Source organism: Rhineura floridana, chromosome 8, assembly GCF_030035675.1.
Source record: "Rhineura floridana isolate rRhiFlo1 chromosome 8, rRhiFlo1.hap2, whole genome shotgun sequence".
Lineage (NCBI taxonomy): Eukaryota > Metazoa > Chordata > Lepidosauria > Squamata > Rhineuridae > Rhineura > Rhineura floridana.
This window is the reverse complement of record NC_084487.1, coordinates 25,736,173-25,753,276: the sequence shown is the minus strand read 5'-3', so window position 1 is coordinate 25,753,276 and position 17,104 is coordinate 25,736,173. Positions and strand designations below refer to the sequence as shown.

The 17,104-nt window shown below is 41.4% G+C and overlaps 1 protein-coding gene across 5 annotated transcripts in view; it reads left to right on the top strand.

Moving 5' to 3' along the window:
* Positions 1-17,104, top strand: part of WNK1 (WNK lysine deficient protein kinase 1) — a 160,920-nt gene that overhangs the window by 120,145 nt on the left and 23,671 nt on the right. For 4 of the 5 annotated variants that reach the window (XM_061638652.1, XM_061638651.1, XM_061638653.1 and 1 more), the window contains 11 exons: positions 304-381; positions 1,632-1,775; positions 2,936-3,400; positions 4,870-5,148; positions 5,806-5,909; positions 7,224-7,386; positions 8,979-9,095; positions 9,935-10,081; positions 13,049-13,106; positions 13,274-13,411; positions 14,612-16,041. In XM_061638652.1, the coding sequence (XP_061494636.1) occupies positions 304-381; positions 1,632-1,775; positions 2,936-3,400; positions 4,870-5,148; positions 5,806-5,909; positions 7,224-7,386; positions 8,979-9,095; positions 9,935-10,081; positions 13,049-13,106; positions 13,274-13,411; positions 14,612-16,041 (3,123 nt within the window). The remainder of the gene's footprint in view (positions 1-303; positions 382-1,631; positions 1,776-2,935; positions 3,401-4,869; positions 5,149-5,805; positions 5,910-7,223; positions 7,387-8,978; positions 9,096-9,934; positions 10,082-13,048; positions 13,107-13,273; positions 13,412-14,611; positions 16,042-17,104) is intronic. The other variant, XM_061638654.1, reaches the window with a different exon arrangement.

Sequence of the window (17,104 nt, the reverse complement as noted above, 5' to 3'; positions counted from 1 at the left end):
GCTGAGTAGCTTCGGTAAACTTAACTACAGCTCAGTGTCTCCTCTTGTGTTAGCATTGCTTGATGCAGATCTTTGAGAAACTGCAGGAGGATGAGATCTGTATGATAGAAATGTCTCATGCAGAAATTAGAATTGCAGCTTGTACTAGCAAACCAAAAAGAATGCATTGCAATGCCTGTACTTTGTATAGTATATCCATATTAAATACTATTCTAATTCATTGAGAATTCATCCTTATTCAGGTGCTTAAGTTCAGTACAGAAGTTGACAAATGATCTGATTTCTTTTGTCTGTTTCCTTTAGACACAGATGCAAGGACAGCCATCCTCAAGCGGTTCATCGGTGAGCACATCGTCCCAGCTAATGCAGCAAGGTCAACAGGTAATGATGAGCCACTGTGTTTTTATGGACTGAGGATATCCATCATAGTCCTTCTTTCAGTACTTTCAGTGTGCATCTCCAAGTTTGACTCTATAGCAGAGTTGGCTTAACCTACGGCCCCCAGTAAGTATTCGCAATGGTACAGGATTATGGGAGTTGTAGTTCAACAACAGCCAGAGGACGTTAGATATCCTTGCTCCATAGGTAGAAAAGATTGGGCATGGTTTAAGTGAAGTGAATTTGGCAGCTGTATAACTATTCCCAGCAACCACTTAAACCATAAACCATTTTTATGCATTTTTTCTGATTCTTGAGTGGGATTTGTTCAGGTTTTTTTTTTAACTTTCCTGCTTACAAGGTGACTATTTTGTAAGGTGACTATCATTTCTTTAGCTTAGCGTAATTTAAGCTGTATATTTTAACAACTAATCCCCAGCAATGTGTTCAAAATAATTAACTGCAGAAATCAGTCCCATCTTGCAGAAGATTGCACGCAGTGTTCATATGCAACCTCTCTCAAAGTTCTGCATGCTATATTTTCTGAGATTAGTCTTTGGCACAGTGCAAATGGAATTCTTTTTGCCCCAACAAACCATGATTTGCAGGAGGTTAAAAAAAAAAAGAAGGCCAAACTTAAACTGTCTCTCTCTGTCTTGTGTGCCTGGCTTCAGAACACACTGTTTACAATGATGTCTTAACTTGGAAACTGTGGTTTAAGAGCTCCCTGTGAACTTGGATTGCAAGCCATGTTTGGTTTCAGTTTTTAGGAGAGGCCTTAAATCACAGTTTCCTGGTTTGAGCATTCTGGTTTGTAAAGCCAGCTTCCCACAAAGTTTTCTCTGAAGCTAGACATGCAAGGTGGAGAGGTTGGGTGTTGGTGTTGGAGCAGGAGTGATGAGCTCAAATAAACCATGGTTTGTTGGATTTGGACTGTTAACGTCTGAACCAGACTTTTATCTGAATGCCAGTTGTTGATCTTCTCCACCCCCTCATTTCTTGTACAGTATTTGCCCTCTACGGGAAAAACTTCCATTAGGTGGTGCTTTTCAGTTGTATTTCAGAAAGTATCACAGTTGGTGTTAACCCTACTTCAGTATTGTTAAACAGACAAAACAGAATGTAAATTAGAATAAATGTGTACACATAGCAGGAATTCAGATATACCCAAAATAGGAAATATTACAAAATATTTCCAGAGATAAAGTGCTTTGGTCCGGATAAAATAATCTCCTTTATTTCTTCTATGACAGAGTACGCAGCAGCCAGCCTCTTCCCAGCAGACTGGGCAATACCAAGTACAGCAGTCCTCAGTTTCCACTGGAGCTGCTCCATCGCAGCCAGTTATACAACAAGCACAAATAATGCCTATGCCTCAGGCACCAGCTGGTACACAGGTAAACTTCAACTTGCTGACTCCTAGAGGATTTCTGTCCAGACTTCCTGAACTGTTGGGGATCTAAGCCCCCCTTTATTTACATGGCATAACAGGGTATATATCTCTACTTGGAAATGTGTTGTCTGGAAGAATACAACAAAAATAATAGTGTAAGGATAATCAGTATATGAAATAGAAAGACTTAATCTGCATTGAGTTTTGTCATGGTCCAAAATGTTTCTGAGAAAGGTAGAACATATGTGGTGTGTGCTGTTTGAGACTGTATGTGTGTGTGAATTGTTAAAAAAAAAATGGAATCAGTGTAGAGTTCAGCATCACAACGCTAATTGCTCATCGAATGGAACCTGTTCTTTACTCCCCATATTCCTCCTTTGTTCCTTGGCCTAGAGGCTTTTTGCTGACTCCAAATTGGTCCTTCATGTGTGGTGTCATATACTTTTGAACCCTGGAATACTAAATTTTATGGCAATTTTTCTTAATCTCCTAAGTTTTTTTTCCCCTTGTTGCATTTCTTGCTCTGGTTTGTGGCACTAATAAGAGCTTCTGTATATGGTGGCTGAGTGGCTTTTCATTCTCCCTAGCATCAGGCTCCTGTGCCCATATGAGTAGACATATATTATTAATGGTGTGTGGCTTTTTCTGATGGTATGAAAAAAGAAACAATCCGTTGTTTTTATGTAAAGTTCCTTTCTCTATAAACTGATGTGATGCTGGTGCCCTGACCTTGTTCCTCCATCCTGACGTTCTCGTTTGATGGTGCGGAGAATGTTTCACAGAAGTTAAAAAGATAGATAAAAAATTGACAGCAAAAAAATGCTGATTGGACAATAACAATCTTCCAGGCCACTCTGTAGTATTTTATTATTATTATTATTATTATTATTATTATTATTATTTAGATTTATTAGTCTCGTTACCCGAAGGTCTCCCAACAAAGTACAACACTGTAAATATAACATGCCATAAAAACAAAATAATAGAACAACCACCCTCATACAGCCACGGAAAGCTTTGGCAGCACACTAATGCAAATTCCCTACCTATTCCTGTTAAATGTGATGTAAACATTTTTCCCTTTCTTGGACTAATGCAATAAAAGACTGCTTCCTGCAACCCTTCTTCCTAAAAGTCTATCTCTATTTTTCTTTACTTCCCCAGCTTCCTGTTTCCCAACCAGTGTCGATCATCCAAGGTGAAACGCAGTTACCTATGGCAGCGCCTTCCCTTCCTCAGCCTTCAGTTGCCCCAGTCATGCCCATTGGCTCTCATTTTCTCCCTGTGGGACAGGCTCCTCTTCATCCACAGTTCTCAGTCTCTCAGATGCCTGTAGCAGCACCTCATGTATCGTTGGCTCAGCCTGGTTTCCCATCTCTACCCATCTCTATGGCAGCTGTCATTAACCAGCCATTGCTCACTTTGGCTACATCTGCAGCTGCAGCGGCTATTCCTGTGGGTTCAACTGTTGTCCCTAGCCAGCTTCCACCTCTCCTGCAGCCTGTGGCTCAGCTGTCCAGCCAGGTTCTCCCACAGCATCTGCAGCCAGCTGTTCAGTCCATGGGATTGCCAGCAACTCTGGGACAAACTGCTGAAGTACCACTTCCAGCTACAGATGCTCTGTACCAGGTATTGTGGCAGTCAAGAAAGAGTCCCTCTCACCTGTTCCTCTGGTGCTTTAGACTCTACTAAGAAGTCCTGAAAAGTTACTTGCAGTCTTTGGAAGGAGAGTAAACAGGCCAGATGGTTTTTCAGTATACCAGGGAAAAGTCTTGATTTAAAAGAGTAACGTTGCAAGAGTAACAATGGCTGCACTGGCAAATGCCAGCATGTAAAGCGCAGAGTAGTACAAAAATGTCTGTCAGGTTGCTGAAGGACCATAGATTCCCCACCCAAATATTAGTTCAGGGTGGAGAACCTATGGCCTTCCAGAGGTTGTTGGACTCCATCAGCCTCAGCTATCATAGCCAATCAGTTATGATGGGAGTTATAGACCAGCAACACCTGGAGGACCACAGGTTCTCCATCCCTCTGCTAGCTTATGTTTGGATGTAATAAGAGTGTCTAGCACAGCCTTTCCCAACCAGTGTGCCTCCAGATGTTGTTGGACCACAATTCTCATCTTTCCTGGCCATTGGCAATGCTGGCTGAGGCTAATGGGAGTTGTGGTCCAACAACATCTGGAGGCACACTGGTTGGGAAAGGCTGGTCTAGCAGTTCAAGTATTTCATCTCAGTTAATAGATCCAAACTATTTATTTATCAAATTTCTGCCCCGCCCTTCCTCCCAGTAGGAACTCAGGGCAGCAAACTATGAGATCTCCAGGGTCCAGTGATCATGAGTCGAAGTGCTGGCCTTTGACTTTCGGAAGGCAAACTTTCAGTTGGAGTGCAGCATAAATGTTTTCGCAAGTGAAATAGAGGTTTCTTTCGTTTTGTATTGCTGTCTCTTGAAAATCAGTTCCGCATGTTCTTCCAAAATTGGAGCATGGGAAATGCTGTCTGCTTGCCATGAATCATGGTGTAGCTGTGTGTTTTACATTCTCTCTAAAAAGAGACTGACAAGGGAGCATTAGATGAGAATGGAGTCCTGTTGCTCCAGCTTGAGTGGGATCTGTTCATCTGGCAGTTTTTTTCCCCCAGATTTTGCAGCTGGAGGTAGTGTTTATAGTTAACAGGAGGAGGAGGATCTCTACTACACAGGTTGCTTTAGCTCTTTGTCTGTGTGGTGCACTGTTGCTCCAGAGTGCATGATGATTTGGGATTTAAAGTTGGCCCCAAGGCAGTCTGCTCTGTTCCTCTTTCAAATAAGGACTCCTGGAAATGCTGAAACTAATCTAAGTATATCACCGTGTATGTGTGTGTGTGTGTGTGTGTGTGTGTGTGAGAGAGAGAGAGAGAGAGAGAGAGAGAGAGAGAGAATCCTTTTGCAGCTTGGCTTGTAATTTCCCCCTTCCTATCTGTTCTGTATTTATTTATTTATTAGATTTATATCCTGCCCTTCCTCCCAGTAGGAGCCCAGGGTGGCAGATCTGTTTCATGCTGTTTTCCCCTGAATCACCCTAAAATACACTAACTTGGCTTCCTCATTTATCGCAGGGCTTCCCACCTCGGCTACCAGCGCAATATACTGGAGACTCAAACATTTCTTCCTCTTCTGTGGCCTCTGCTTGCCTCCCTTCTGCAGTACTATCCCCTCCCTTACCCACAGATGCATTGGCTCAGCCAGGCTATCTTGCTGCAATGGTGCAGCCTTATGTGGAGCAAAATGTTTTAGTTTCTTTGGGCGGTCTAAGTGGACAGGTTCAAGTGCCACAGCCTGCTTCCTGTTTAGCACAGCAGGCCTCATCTGCTTCCTCGCAGCAGACAGCATTAGAGGTAAATGGACTATATGCATTTTGCTGTGTGTGTGCATTTCAGAAACTTAGTTCCAGAGCATGAATTCTGAATCCACTTCCATTTTTGATAGCAAGCTGACAATCATATGCTAATTTTCAAAATGAATTTCTCTTACAGCAGAATGTGATGCCAATGTGGAGACCCTGTTGCCCCTGGCTGTGCTGTTGGGAAGTGAGTGGGCCTCCCACATGCAAAACACTTGCTAGCACTTCTCTTCTGGCTAGTAAAGTCAATACTTATATTAAAGACATGCTACTCTCAATAATCACTGGAAGAATCTCTCCTCAGCTATGTTCCCTGCAGCCCTGCTGTTGCTGGGAGAGATTTGAATGGTCTTTGCACTCTGCATTGGCTTCTCTTTTGCACATTCTGCTAGTAAGGTTTCTGGTTGCATGGCAAGCTGTAGTGCCACCATCATCTAATGAATAAAATGGTTGACTTTCACCAGGCAGCTTGTTTCAAATTTGCACGAGAATCCCATTTGGGATTAAAGATTTGAAATGCCTAAATGCTTTTAATGATCTAGAGAGAAGAGAGTGCTTTTCAGCTTCTAGTTATATAGATGGATGGACCGTGTGATGGGACTGGAAAAAGATCTCCTTAAGATGCTTGAAGGGAAAGTATTATCTTTTGCAGAGTACTTCTGGAGTCACTCAGACGGCACCTTCAGAGACTCAAGCACCAGTGCAGCAGCAGCAGCAGCCTTCACAATCAACCACGTTGGTTTCCACAATAGATAGGTAAATAGTGAATTGTTGCATTTCAACTTTGATATTTGTGATAGAAGAGAAGGTGATTCTGTTGATCTCTCTCTGATTTGAGATGGCGGGGAACTTGTTGGACTTCAGCTTTCATCATCCCTGACCATTCGCCATGCTGGCTGGGGTTGATAAGAGCTGGAGTCTAACAACCTCTGGAGAGTCACAGGTTCCACATCTCTATAATCATAGTGCGTAGTCCTTTTCTCAAGTTACAGCAAAGCTTCTCAGATAGACAGAGCATGAAGTAAGCCAGTTATAGCAGGCTCATAATGTCCAGACCTAACTACATTATCCTACATTAGGTGCAAAATGCAGCAGTGAGACTGCTCACTGGGGCAGGGTATCGCCAACATGTCACCCCGCTGCTGAAAGAATTGCACTGGCTGCCCATTTGCTACCGGGCCAAGTTCAAGGTTCTAGTTTTGGTGTACAAAGCCCTATACGGCTCAGGACCAGGATTCCTGAAAGACCGTCTTACCCCTTATATACCCAGTCGATCACTGTGCTCTGCAGGCGAGGGCCTCCTGCAGATACCATCTTATCAGGAGGTCTGTTCTGCACAACATAGGAAACGGACTTAGGTGTGGCGGCACCTACCGTGTGGAATTCCCTCCCCTTAAATATTAGACAGGTTCCATCTCTGTTATCTTTTCTGCACCTATTGAAGACCTTCCTCTTTCAAGTTGAGACCTTATCCCAGTCTGTGTCTGTGTTGGAATTGCTTTTTAATTTGTTTTTAAAACTTTTTTTAAAATTAAATTGAGACCTTATCCCATTCTGTGTCTGTGTTGGAATTGCTTTTTAATATGTTTTTAAAACTTTTTAAAAAACCAGTGTTTTTAACCTTTTTTAAATACTTGAAAGCTTTTTTAAAGAAAATGCTTTCAAAGATGTTTTGTTTTAATGTATTTTAAATTCTGTTTTTATTATGTTTAAAGTTTTTTTAGTGTTTTTGTTTGCCGCCCTGGGCTCCTACTGGGAGGAAGGGTGGGATATAAATCAAGTAATAAACAAACAAACTACATCCGTTGCAACACCTTATAAAAATGGGCTATGCCTTTCCTGTCAGTCACTCAATATACAAGAGAGGCATTTAATGATAGATTAAGTAATCACATTTGAACCTCATTTCACTAGTGCAGATTTATTCATTTTTATCTGCATGTGTCAATAGAATTTTCTAAAGTGCTGTTTACCTGGGTTCCTTGACTTGCTGAGACCGATATTAGAAGTGATATAATCTTTTACACATGATATTTTAAAAAAGCTGATTTTAGCAACTTTGTTTTAAAGTGCACATTCAGATATTGCTTCAGGCTTGAGTGACTGCAATGAGAGTTTTCCAGCATCTAGTGGTAGACATGAAGGGAGGACTACAAAACGTCATTATCGGAAGTCAGTGCGCAGCCGCTCTCGGCATGAGAAGACTACACGTCCAAAACTGAGAATTCTTAATGTGAGTTACCTACCTTTGGTGATGCTGCACTCCCATTGTGCTAAACTATGGGTTAGTGTAGCATCTGAATGAGTCCACTGCATATTAAACCATAGTTTGTGTTACAAGAATGTGCTGCAGTGAGTGTTGGTTTTGCACATGGTCCCTTTCCTCCCTTTATGCAACTTTGGGCTCCTCCTGGGAGAAAGGGCGGGATATAAATCTAATAAATACTAATAGCAACTTTAAGGAGGAGTTCAGAAACTTCTACTTCTCTTTTAGATTAACCATAGCTTGCCATGTTGTCCAAACTGGGACAAACTAATCTTTGCTGTGGTTAGTTGAAGCAAGCTAACTGCAACACATGGTTTATGAATCTAGCTTGTTTCAACTAACCCTTTTAGCGTGGTTTATTATTATGAAGATGAGTAGGCACAAACCTTGGCATTGCATGCTGTCCCCTAAATGGAAGGGGAGGAGATGAGAAGCTTTACCTTCTAGTTAGCAGCAAGGTATGGTTTGCTCAAACCAGGATCCCAAAGCATAGTTTAATTCCGGTTTGGAAACAAGCCATGGTTTGAGCAAACCATACTTTCCTATTGAGTAGGATCTAAACCTTCACATCTCACTCTTCATGCAGAGGAAGAGGAGGAGGGAGCATATGAGCCATGGGCTTGTCTCTGTCTATCCTCATAACAACAAACCATAGTTTGTCATTACATCTGAATTCAGCCATTGTTCTAATCTGTTGACAAATGGTTTCCCTCTGCTTTTTTCTGTCTTAAATTCTAATGCTGGGTTACACTATTATGAATTGATTTCCCCCCTAAGCCAGCACATGTTGAGCTGTGAAGGCACCCTATCAGCATCAAGCTTCCACCATATTTTAAAATTAATAAAACAATTAAGAAAATGTGTATTTGTGTGTGTGAGAGAGAAAGAGAAAATGGCCTGATTCACACAGGGCTAAGCTATTGTTTGTTTAACAAACCATGACTTGTCCCCATAGACAATCAAACCATGGCTTTTTGTTCCAAAGCTTGTTCACTCCCAGCTGCTCTTGCCTCATACCTTTCTAGCTTAGAGAGTGTATTGGATGGTGTGGCCAAACAAACCACAGTTATGGAAGGTTGATGAGTTTGCACATAACACCAAGCCATAGTTAAAAACAACAACAACAAAGCACAACAACAAAGCCTGTAAGTCAGTATCAAACTATGGCTTCTGATCGTGGTTTGTTGATAGTAAACAAATTATAGGTAAGCTGCTGGGCAGGGTTCAAACAATCAAAGCATAGTTTAATAATAAACCAAGGCTTAATGTTATGTGCGAACCAGACAAATCTGTCATCATATTACATTTCACTTTTAGGGCAGAATTCTTAATTTCTCTCATGGATGACAGAGGTCTCCAAGTGGGTATTGTAGCTCCCCTCTTGAAGACTGTGCTCATTCCCTTTATGGCTGTGGGAGAAGTCCCTGGAAACCAGAAGGTTCTTCTTGATAATTTCTTCAGTGTATTTTCCTGCCTTTCAGTATTGCTCCCAGCGGATCTACAGCTTTTATTCCTTTCTGTTTAATTCTCATCTTGAAGAACAGAATTGTGTGTTCCAGGTTTCAAATAAAGGAGATCGGGTTGTGGAATGCCAGTTAGAGACGCACAATAGAAAAATGGTTACTTTCAAATTTGATTTGGATGGTGACAATCCAGAGGAAATAGCCTCTATCATGGTAAGCATGATAATTAAGGAAACTTAATTCTATAAAATTTTAGGTTTAGTAGTCTACTTTATTTAATTGATTTCTCTGTGAGCTTCTTTTTAATACAGTTCTTATTCTAACTTGTTTTGCTGAGTCTGTCACAATTTGCTGTTTAAAAAATGTCTTAAGCTGCTGTAGTTAGGCTTAAATAAAGCAGCTGAAGATATGGAACAATTTCATTTCTTTAAGCAAACAGTTGTTAAACTGTTTTGCACTCAAGGGCCATGAACCAGAACCAACAAGAGGCAAGCCAAAGAGCAGAATGCATATTCATATTTTAGGAGAAAATTAAACCTTTGAATTTGATGATAAATATTGTTTCCATAGCTATGATAATGTTATTCTAGCCAATAACATAAGAAACTTCATAATTATTGAGAATATAGTTGCTCACCCTCTGTTTTTATTATTTTATTGCTATCATTGCAAGAGATGCAGTCCCCATAGTGGGAGACAAAGGCTGCAATCCAATATATGTCTACTCAGAAGTAACTGCCATTGGGCTCATTGGGACTTACTCCCAAGTAAGTGTGTATTGTATTGCAGCCAAAGTGGCATATGTGATGAAGGTCCCTGTGCCAAAAACAGGGCGTGGTTGAGTTAGCTACATCACTAGTTCAACTAGTACTTGTGGATTTGAAGGCCATTTGTTTTTTTTATGCTAGGGGAGAGAGTGAGAGAGAGCATCTGCAGCTGTCATAGTGCTGCATAGTTTGACTTTTGGTGCTTCCCATTGAACTGTTGCTACTTGTGTCAGGTGAATAGCAAATGACATGTCTGTAGTTACCACAATACCAATTTTTGTGCAGGTTCAAAACGAATTCATATTGGCAATGGAGAGAGATTCATTTGTTGAACAGGTGCGTGACATCATAGAAAAGGCAGATGAGATGCTCAGCGAGGATGCCAGTGGGGAACCAGAAGGTGATCAAAGCATGGACAGTATACATAATCAGGTAAAGAGTTTATTTTAATATCTGTATTTGTGCCTTAGTTTCTGCCACAAAGTCCATGCTTCTTTGTACTGCCTTTCTTTTTGCCAAGCAATCTTGGCAAAAGTTATCTATCAACTTGGGCTGAACTTTTAGCAACACAGAATTCCTGACCTTCCCTCTTGAAAGTGTTGTTTTTCTATTCCTCCACCCATGCGTGTAACCTAGCAGTCATTTTGTATTGTTCATTGTACTCTCATTCCACACTTCATTCTGTCAGTCTTGTATTTTCATCTTCTGGGTAATTCCAAAAGCTGGTCCCTTTGATCTCATTCTCTTATTTCAGGTTTAGACTTCTGCAGTCTTTAGTTTTCCTGCCATCTTATTTGTGTACTTTAACTCTGCACCTTGCCTTTTATTTTTGCCTCTCATTTCAACCCCTGCTGTTTTTCACTCTTCCTTCATATATTGTTGGTTGAACTTCCTACTGTTGTTTTAGATTTCTGGAATGCATTCATATTGACCTTCTTCCTTTTCTTGCTGTTTGTTTAATATCAAAACTAATATTTTCTCCCTTGGCTTTTTCTTATATTTTACTTCACCCAGCACTCCTCTCTTTTGTAATCATGCCTTTTTTCTTTCCTTTCCTTTTTTTAAAACGTGTTCCTATGAAGAGTGACTGTGTATATACTTTAGAGAAAAGTTCTTAATGTTTAAAGACTGTTTGAAAAATATTATGTTGATGTATATTTCTATGCTGCCTCTCCCAACTATGCTCAAGGCATAGTTCTAATAGAAAAACACAATCTATACAATAAACAAAACCACCCACTTCCAAAAGGTCTGTCCATAAGCTGTATGAACATCACAAACTTATTAATATTACAGTATATCATAAGCAGGGTCACTCAAGGTGGAATGGTCAAAGCTGAGACACTAGACTAAGATGTACCCAGACTCAGAGGAAGGCAACTGTAAACCACCTCTGAATACCTCTTACCATGAAAACCCTATGAACAGAGTATCCAAAATGCAACATGAGATAGTGCTGGAAGATGAGGCCCCTAGGTCAGATGGCAGTCAGCAAGCTACCGGGGAAGAACAACGGACAAGCATGAGTAGTGCTGTGACTAATGACACCACTGGGTCAAAGCTGAAAGGAAGCCCAGAGGCTGATGCGCACAGATGCAAAAGGAGAGTCTGGAGTTGTATGACGTACACAATAGGAACATGGAATGTGAGAAGCATGAACCAGGGAAAATTACAAATTATCAAGCAAGAAATGGAAAGCATCAACGTTACAATATTTGGCACGAGTGAATTAAAATGGACAGGAATGGGACATTTTCAGTCAGACAACTACAAAATATTTTATGTGGGAAGTGAGAAATTTAAGAAGAAATGGGGTTGCTTTAATAGTGAGAAGTGATGTAGCAAAAGCAATTAGGAGCTGTAATGCAAGGTTGAGCAAGTGAAATCAATGAGATTAAACGGGAAACCTATTAACATAACCATCATCCAAGTTTGTGCTCCAATGGCAAACACAGAAGAGCAGGAATTGGAGAGATTTTACACAGAAGTACAGGAAGAAATTGATGACACACCAAAACAAGATGTGCTGATAATCATGGGGGACTGGGATGCAAAAGTAGGGGACAGAGAAGAACAGGGAAATGGGGCTTAGGAGATAGAAATGAAGCAGGAGAAAGACTTATTGAATTCCAATTTGTTTCTTGCAAACACATTTTTTGAGCAACCGAAAAGACGACTGTACCCGTAAACATCACCAAATGGTCAATATAGGAATCAAGTTGATTATATAATTGGTAGCAGAAGATGGAGAAATCCCATACTTTCTGTGAAAATAAGACTAGGAGCACATAACAACAACAATATCATAAACATGGTCCTTGTTTGCTCAGAATCTGTAATATCTTAAAGATCTGTAATAATGGAAGTAACCTTTTAAATAAAAGACACTGCTCCATTCGAAATGACTGGGGTCTGTAATATAAATAACATTTCTTGGAAAGGGAATTCCAGAAAGTTGGGGCCACTATTGAAGACCTTGCTGAATACCCACCATTCTCATTGTCTAAATGGTAAAGGCTCTTAGCATGGCCTTTCTCTGTAAATGGGTAGTTTTATATTGGAACAATAAAGATATTTAAAAAGGAAATACCAGTACTCTGATGTGGGCCAAGGTCATTGGTAGTCAGTGTAGCTTGAGCCATAGTGCAGTGCAGGACCAAGCTTCTGGCCTATGTTGCATATGACACAAGCAAATTAATATTGACTAGGACTGGAAAAGAAGGAACTCAATTATCTGAATCTACCACAGTTGCTGGAAGGATATGGTATTTGTTCAGTCAGTGCAAGAGTATGTGTTTTGAATAGGTAGCTTGTTGGGAAAATATAACTTGGCCTGAAGGGAATCCTCTTAAAAGGTCCACACTAGAGTCTGCTGTGCAATTTTACTGTTGCTATTGTCTGCATTTGGGTGTAATGCTAACCTGTGGTTTAGCACTAATTTAATGAGCCTAGCCTCATTTCATACGTGTGTGCTCCCCTTAGCTTCTCCTCATTCTGTGCAGCTGAGGAGGAGGGGTTTTTGCTTTTAGTAACTATGGTTTGTCATTTCAGTCAAACTGACATACTGTGATTAACGTTTAACTATGGTTAGTTTAAAACAAGCAAACTTTATGGTTTATGAACCTGACTTATTTAAACTAATCATAGTTACTAATCATAGTTAATGTTAACCATGATATCCAGTTCTGACAAAAATGGCCAATTGTGAAACTAAAAGCTGACACTAAAGTTTCCAAACTCTTCTTCTTTGGCTGCATGGGAGGAGGTAGCTCACAAGTCCAGGAGGAGGTTCATATAGCTCTAAACCAGGATTTAGCATTGTACCCAAACATTGCCATTGATGTATTATTAGTCTGATACTGGGATTATGCAGCAAAATAACTACTGCATTTATTGCAGAAATTGGATGGAGACTTCAAACAGCCAGATCCCGTGTCTTCCATGCCACAAAGAATAGGTAAGGGCTATTGAATTCTGTAACAACCTTGCATTGTTTGTTTGGATCCTGAGTAGTAAAAGACCACCACTGCCTGGTTCTGTACCAGAGTACTTGAGCCTTGTGGCAACTTGTACGTAGTAAGAAATTGCACAACTATAATCCTGTTTTTCTCTGTGTTACTGTAGGTGTTCCTCCTAATTCATTGACTCAGGTTGTCCATTCTGCTGGAAGACGGTTTATTGTCAGCCCTGTACCAGAAAGTAGGTTACGAGAACAGAAATTTTTCACTTCCATCCCGTCAGAAAGTGAGCTGCTTGATATAGGTGAGTTAACCAACATTTCTGGCAGAGGCCTATTACAGTTAACAGAATTCCATAGATTTAGTTTTATAGGACTTGTTTCAATAATAGGTTTATTGTTTTGTAGTGCAAACTATCATGTAGCTGAAGGCCTGCCTCCCCCCATCTGTACCTGCCTGCACCTTGAGGTCTTCAGAGGCCCTTTCCAGAGTGTTCCCACTGGGTGAGGGATCCCTCCCCATAGATCCTTGCCTAGCAGCTACTTTGGCATCATTTTGGCACGAGGAAAGGGGGATAGTGTGTGGCACTTTTAATAAGCAATTTTAATGCTAAACTGCTTTTGAAGCTGTTAGCCTTCATGTTGCTAAAATATTAACAAATAATATTTAAAACGATTAATACAGCTGCTGTTTTAATGTTTTGAGAGACCCACTGTGGTGTAGTGATTAGAGCGTTGGACTATGACCTGGGAGACCAGGGTTCAAATCCGCACACAGCCATGAAGCTCACTGGGTGACCTTGGGCCAGTAACTGCCTCAGAGGGAGGCAATGGTAAACCCCTTCTGAATACCGCTCACCATGAAAACCCTATTCATAGGGTCGCCATAAGTCGAAATCGACTTGAAGGCAGTACATTTACATTTTTAATAATCTATGTTTACAGCAGAGATGAAAAACCTGTGGCCTTCCAAATGTTGAACTACAACTTTCATCATCCTTGACCATTGGCTATGCTAACTGGGGCTGATGGGAGCTGGAGTCTCATAACAACCAGAGGGCCACAGGTTCCCCATCACTGTTTTATGATATTTATAAGCCACCCCATAGCAAAGTTCTTGAGGCAGCTCACAATTTAAAATAATCCCTTGGAGTAAAACCAGATTAAAACTAAAACAGATTAAAAGGCTTGGAAAATAAAAGGTCTTCCCCAGTCATAAGAGGCATCTAACTGTCTCTTGCAACTATCAGCTATTGTGCATATGCTTGTTTCCAGTAGCTCATAGGATCCACAAACATTAAAATTAAACCTTAGTGACTTGAAGTGACTTTGTAGTAGCTCAATGTTTCTCAAACCTGGGGGAGCTGGGGAGTCAGGAAAATAACTACATGTGCAACTGTCTTCCTCCCTCCCCCCAAGTTTCCTTTAGGAAGAAAATGAGGACATGGCCTGTGATGTCTTTCAGTAAGTTTCAGAGAAATTGACTTTGCCTCTCTTCTTTGTAGTTGCTGCTTCCCCATCTCATGGCCCTGGAATGAATCTGTCTCACTCTGCATCTTCTCTTAGTCTGCAGCAAGCTTTCTCAGAGCTGAAACATGCTCAAATGATGGAAGGACCAAACACAGCTCCCCCAGTTTTTAACCAGGCTGTGCCACCTTTTCCATCTCTAACTTCAAGTATGAATGGGGGGCTGCCATCAACATCAGTGGCGGCTCCTTCAGTCTCGCTTCCTTCCACCGCTGGTGGTTCTTTACCTGCAACTCAGCCAATAGAAAAAGTGACTGCAGGGCTTCCGTCAGGTGAAAAATTGTCAGGCTCCAGCTCTCCACCACCAGTGTTGCAGTCACAGTTAATTAGTGGAGTGCCTTCCAGCATAAGTGCACCTTCTTCTTTGTCAGCAACTACATCCCAGGTAGCTTCTTCCATTGGTGAAACTGATCCTAGTGTTAGCACCTCTGCTTCTTTAACATTGCCACAAACTGGAGCAACAAGGCCTAGCATTACAATATCAAAACTTATGGCACCATCTGTAACATCTCAGCAGGTTAGTGCTGGAAGCACTGTTCCAGCAGTATCACAAGCAACTGTCCCGGTTTCTTTGGCACAAAGTGTGATTTCGCAGTCATCTCAGATGAACACCAGCAGTTCTGTACCGAGCCTAGCTGAAATGGTGGTTGTGAGTGTGCTGCAGCCAAGATCAGAAACTGAACAGTCAACAGAAAACCTGCAGCTAGGCAGTGGAGGTGGAATGTCCTTGCCTGTTTCTGTACCTGTATCTTCTGCAGTAGCATCAAGTATGCCTAGCTCTATTTCGCAACCAGCCGACATACAGCCGCTACCTATCCCACCCATAGTTACCTCATCTAGCTTAGCTCCAGTAACAGGTGCTGTCTCTACCCCGGTATTACCCCAGGCTCCTTTACCAGGCATCCTGCCACTGGCACAGCCGGCAGCTAATGTGCCCGCAGTCCAGCAGACTTTAATACATAGTCAGCCTCAACCAGCTCTGTTACCCAATCAACCTCATACTCACTGTCTGGAAGGGGACATTGACAGTCAACCCAAAGCACCTGGTATAGATGACATAAAAACTCTGGAAGAAAAGCTGCGGTACCTCTTCAGTGAGCATGGTGGTGTTGGAGCAGCTCACCCATCGGTATCTCTGGAGACATCACTAGTAATGGAGACCACAGTCGTGCCTGGCTTACCAACCACTGCTGTTGCACCCACGAAACCTGTGGCACCTGCTGCAAGTACCAGTATACCACCAGCCAGTTTGAATCTTGGTCCAACAGGTTTACCTGTCATGACACCAGTTGTCACACCTGGGCAAGCAGGCACTCCAGTCACCTGTGTCCCAGCAACATGCTGTACTGCGTCAGCAACAGCTAAACCAGGGATGCCTCCTTCAAAGCCACCTCTTAGCAGAGTACCGGTAAGAAATCCAGTGTCCTTATGAATGTGTTTTAAAAACATTTTTTTGAGGAGACTTCTAAGAAGGCTAACCATGGTCAGCTATTGTGCAATTAGTGCTTTTAGTTCAGCCCTTCTTTCCCCCATTTGTTTGTGTACCTCTTAAGTATTGGTGCTTGGCATGTTTTCTATATGGCCTTGTTGAGTATAAAACAAGGAAAAATAATGTGCAGCTAGTACCATTGGCTGTTTTCCTTTCCATTCATGTTCTGTGTGGCCAATAAACACGGTAGCTTCTTCAAATGTGAGGCAAAAGCAATATAGTGATACTTGTTACATTTAGCTGTTGAACATCCACTTACTAAGATGTAACAGGAAGCTGTATGAGATGTGCACATGCACACCATGGAAAGCTGTTTTCTGATTAGTGTCATTGTCTAAACTGCATATCACAGGAGCTCCACAGATCATATGGGTAAAAAACACTGTAGCCCAGAGGCTTAGTTTGGATTACCCAGTGGAGTTTAATACAAGACCAAGGCAGCTTGTTGTAGGGTTGTATTCAGCTAAGTCCTACTCAGGATAGACCCATTGGTTAATAGACATGACTAACTGGGTTCACTAACTTCAGTGGGTCTACTCTGAGTATGACTAGTATTTAATACCATCCCTTTTGTTAAACCTTAGGTGGGATTATGGACCACTGTGCCCTATTGCTCCCCTTGCAGACATCACAGTGTTAGTGCTGCTGAAAGCACGGGGCACTCATGATATTCCATGTGGAATTGGCCAAGCTCCAACAAAAGGACTGAGCTTGTCTGTAACACGTTTTTATATGAGGGAAGATAGTGGGTTTGGATGACATTGATTCTTAATGGGGATATAAGACTTCTTTTATGACATGTGATTAGACAACAATAGTAAGTGATCAAACAGACTATGGATTTTGTAGTATAAAGGCACATCTGCTATGCTTACTGCAGTCATACGATAAACATGGGCTGTACCATTAATGTAAATTCTAAGGAAAGGATTGCAATTGGAAAGAGCAAGTTGATTTCCAAAACTGTCCAGTATCAAAGTAG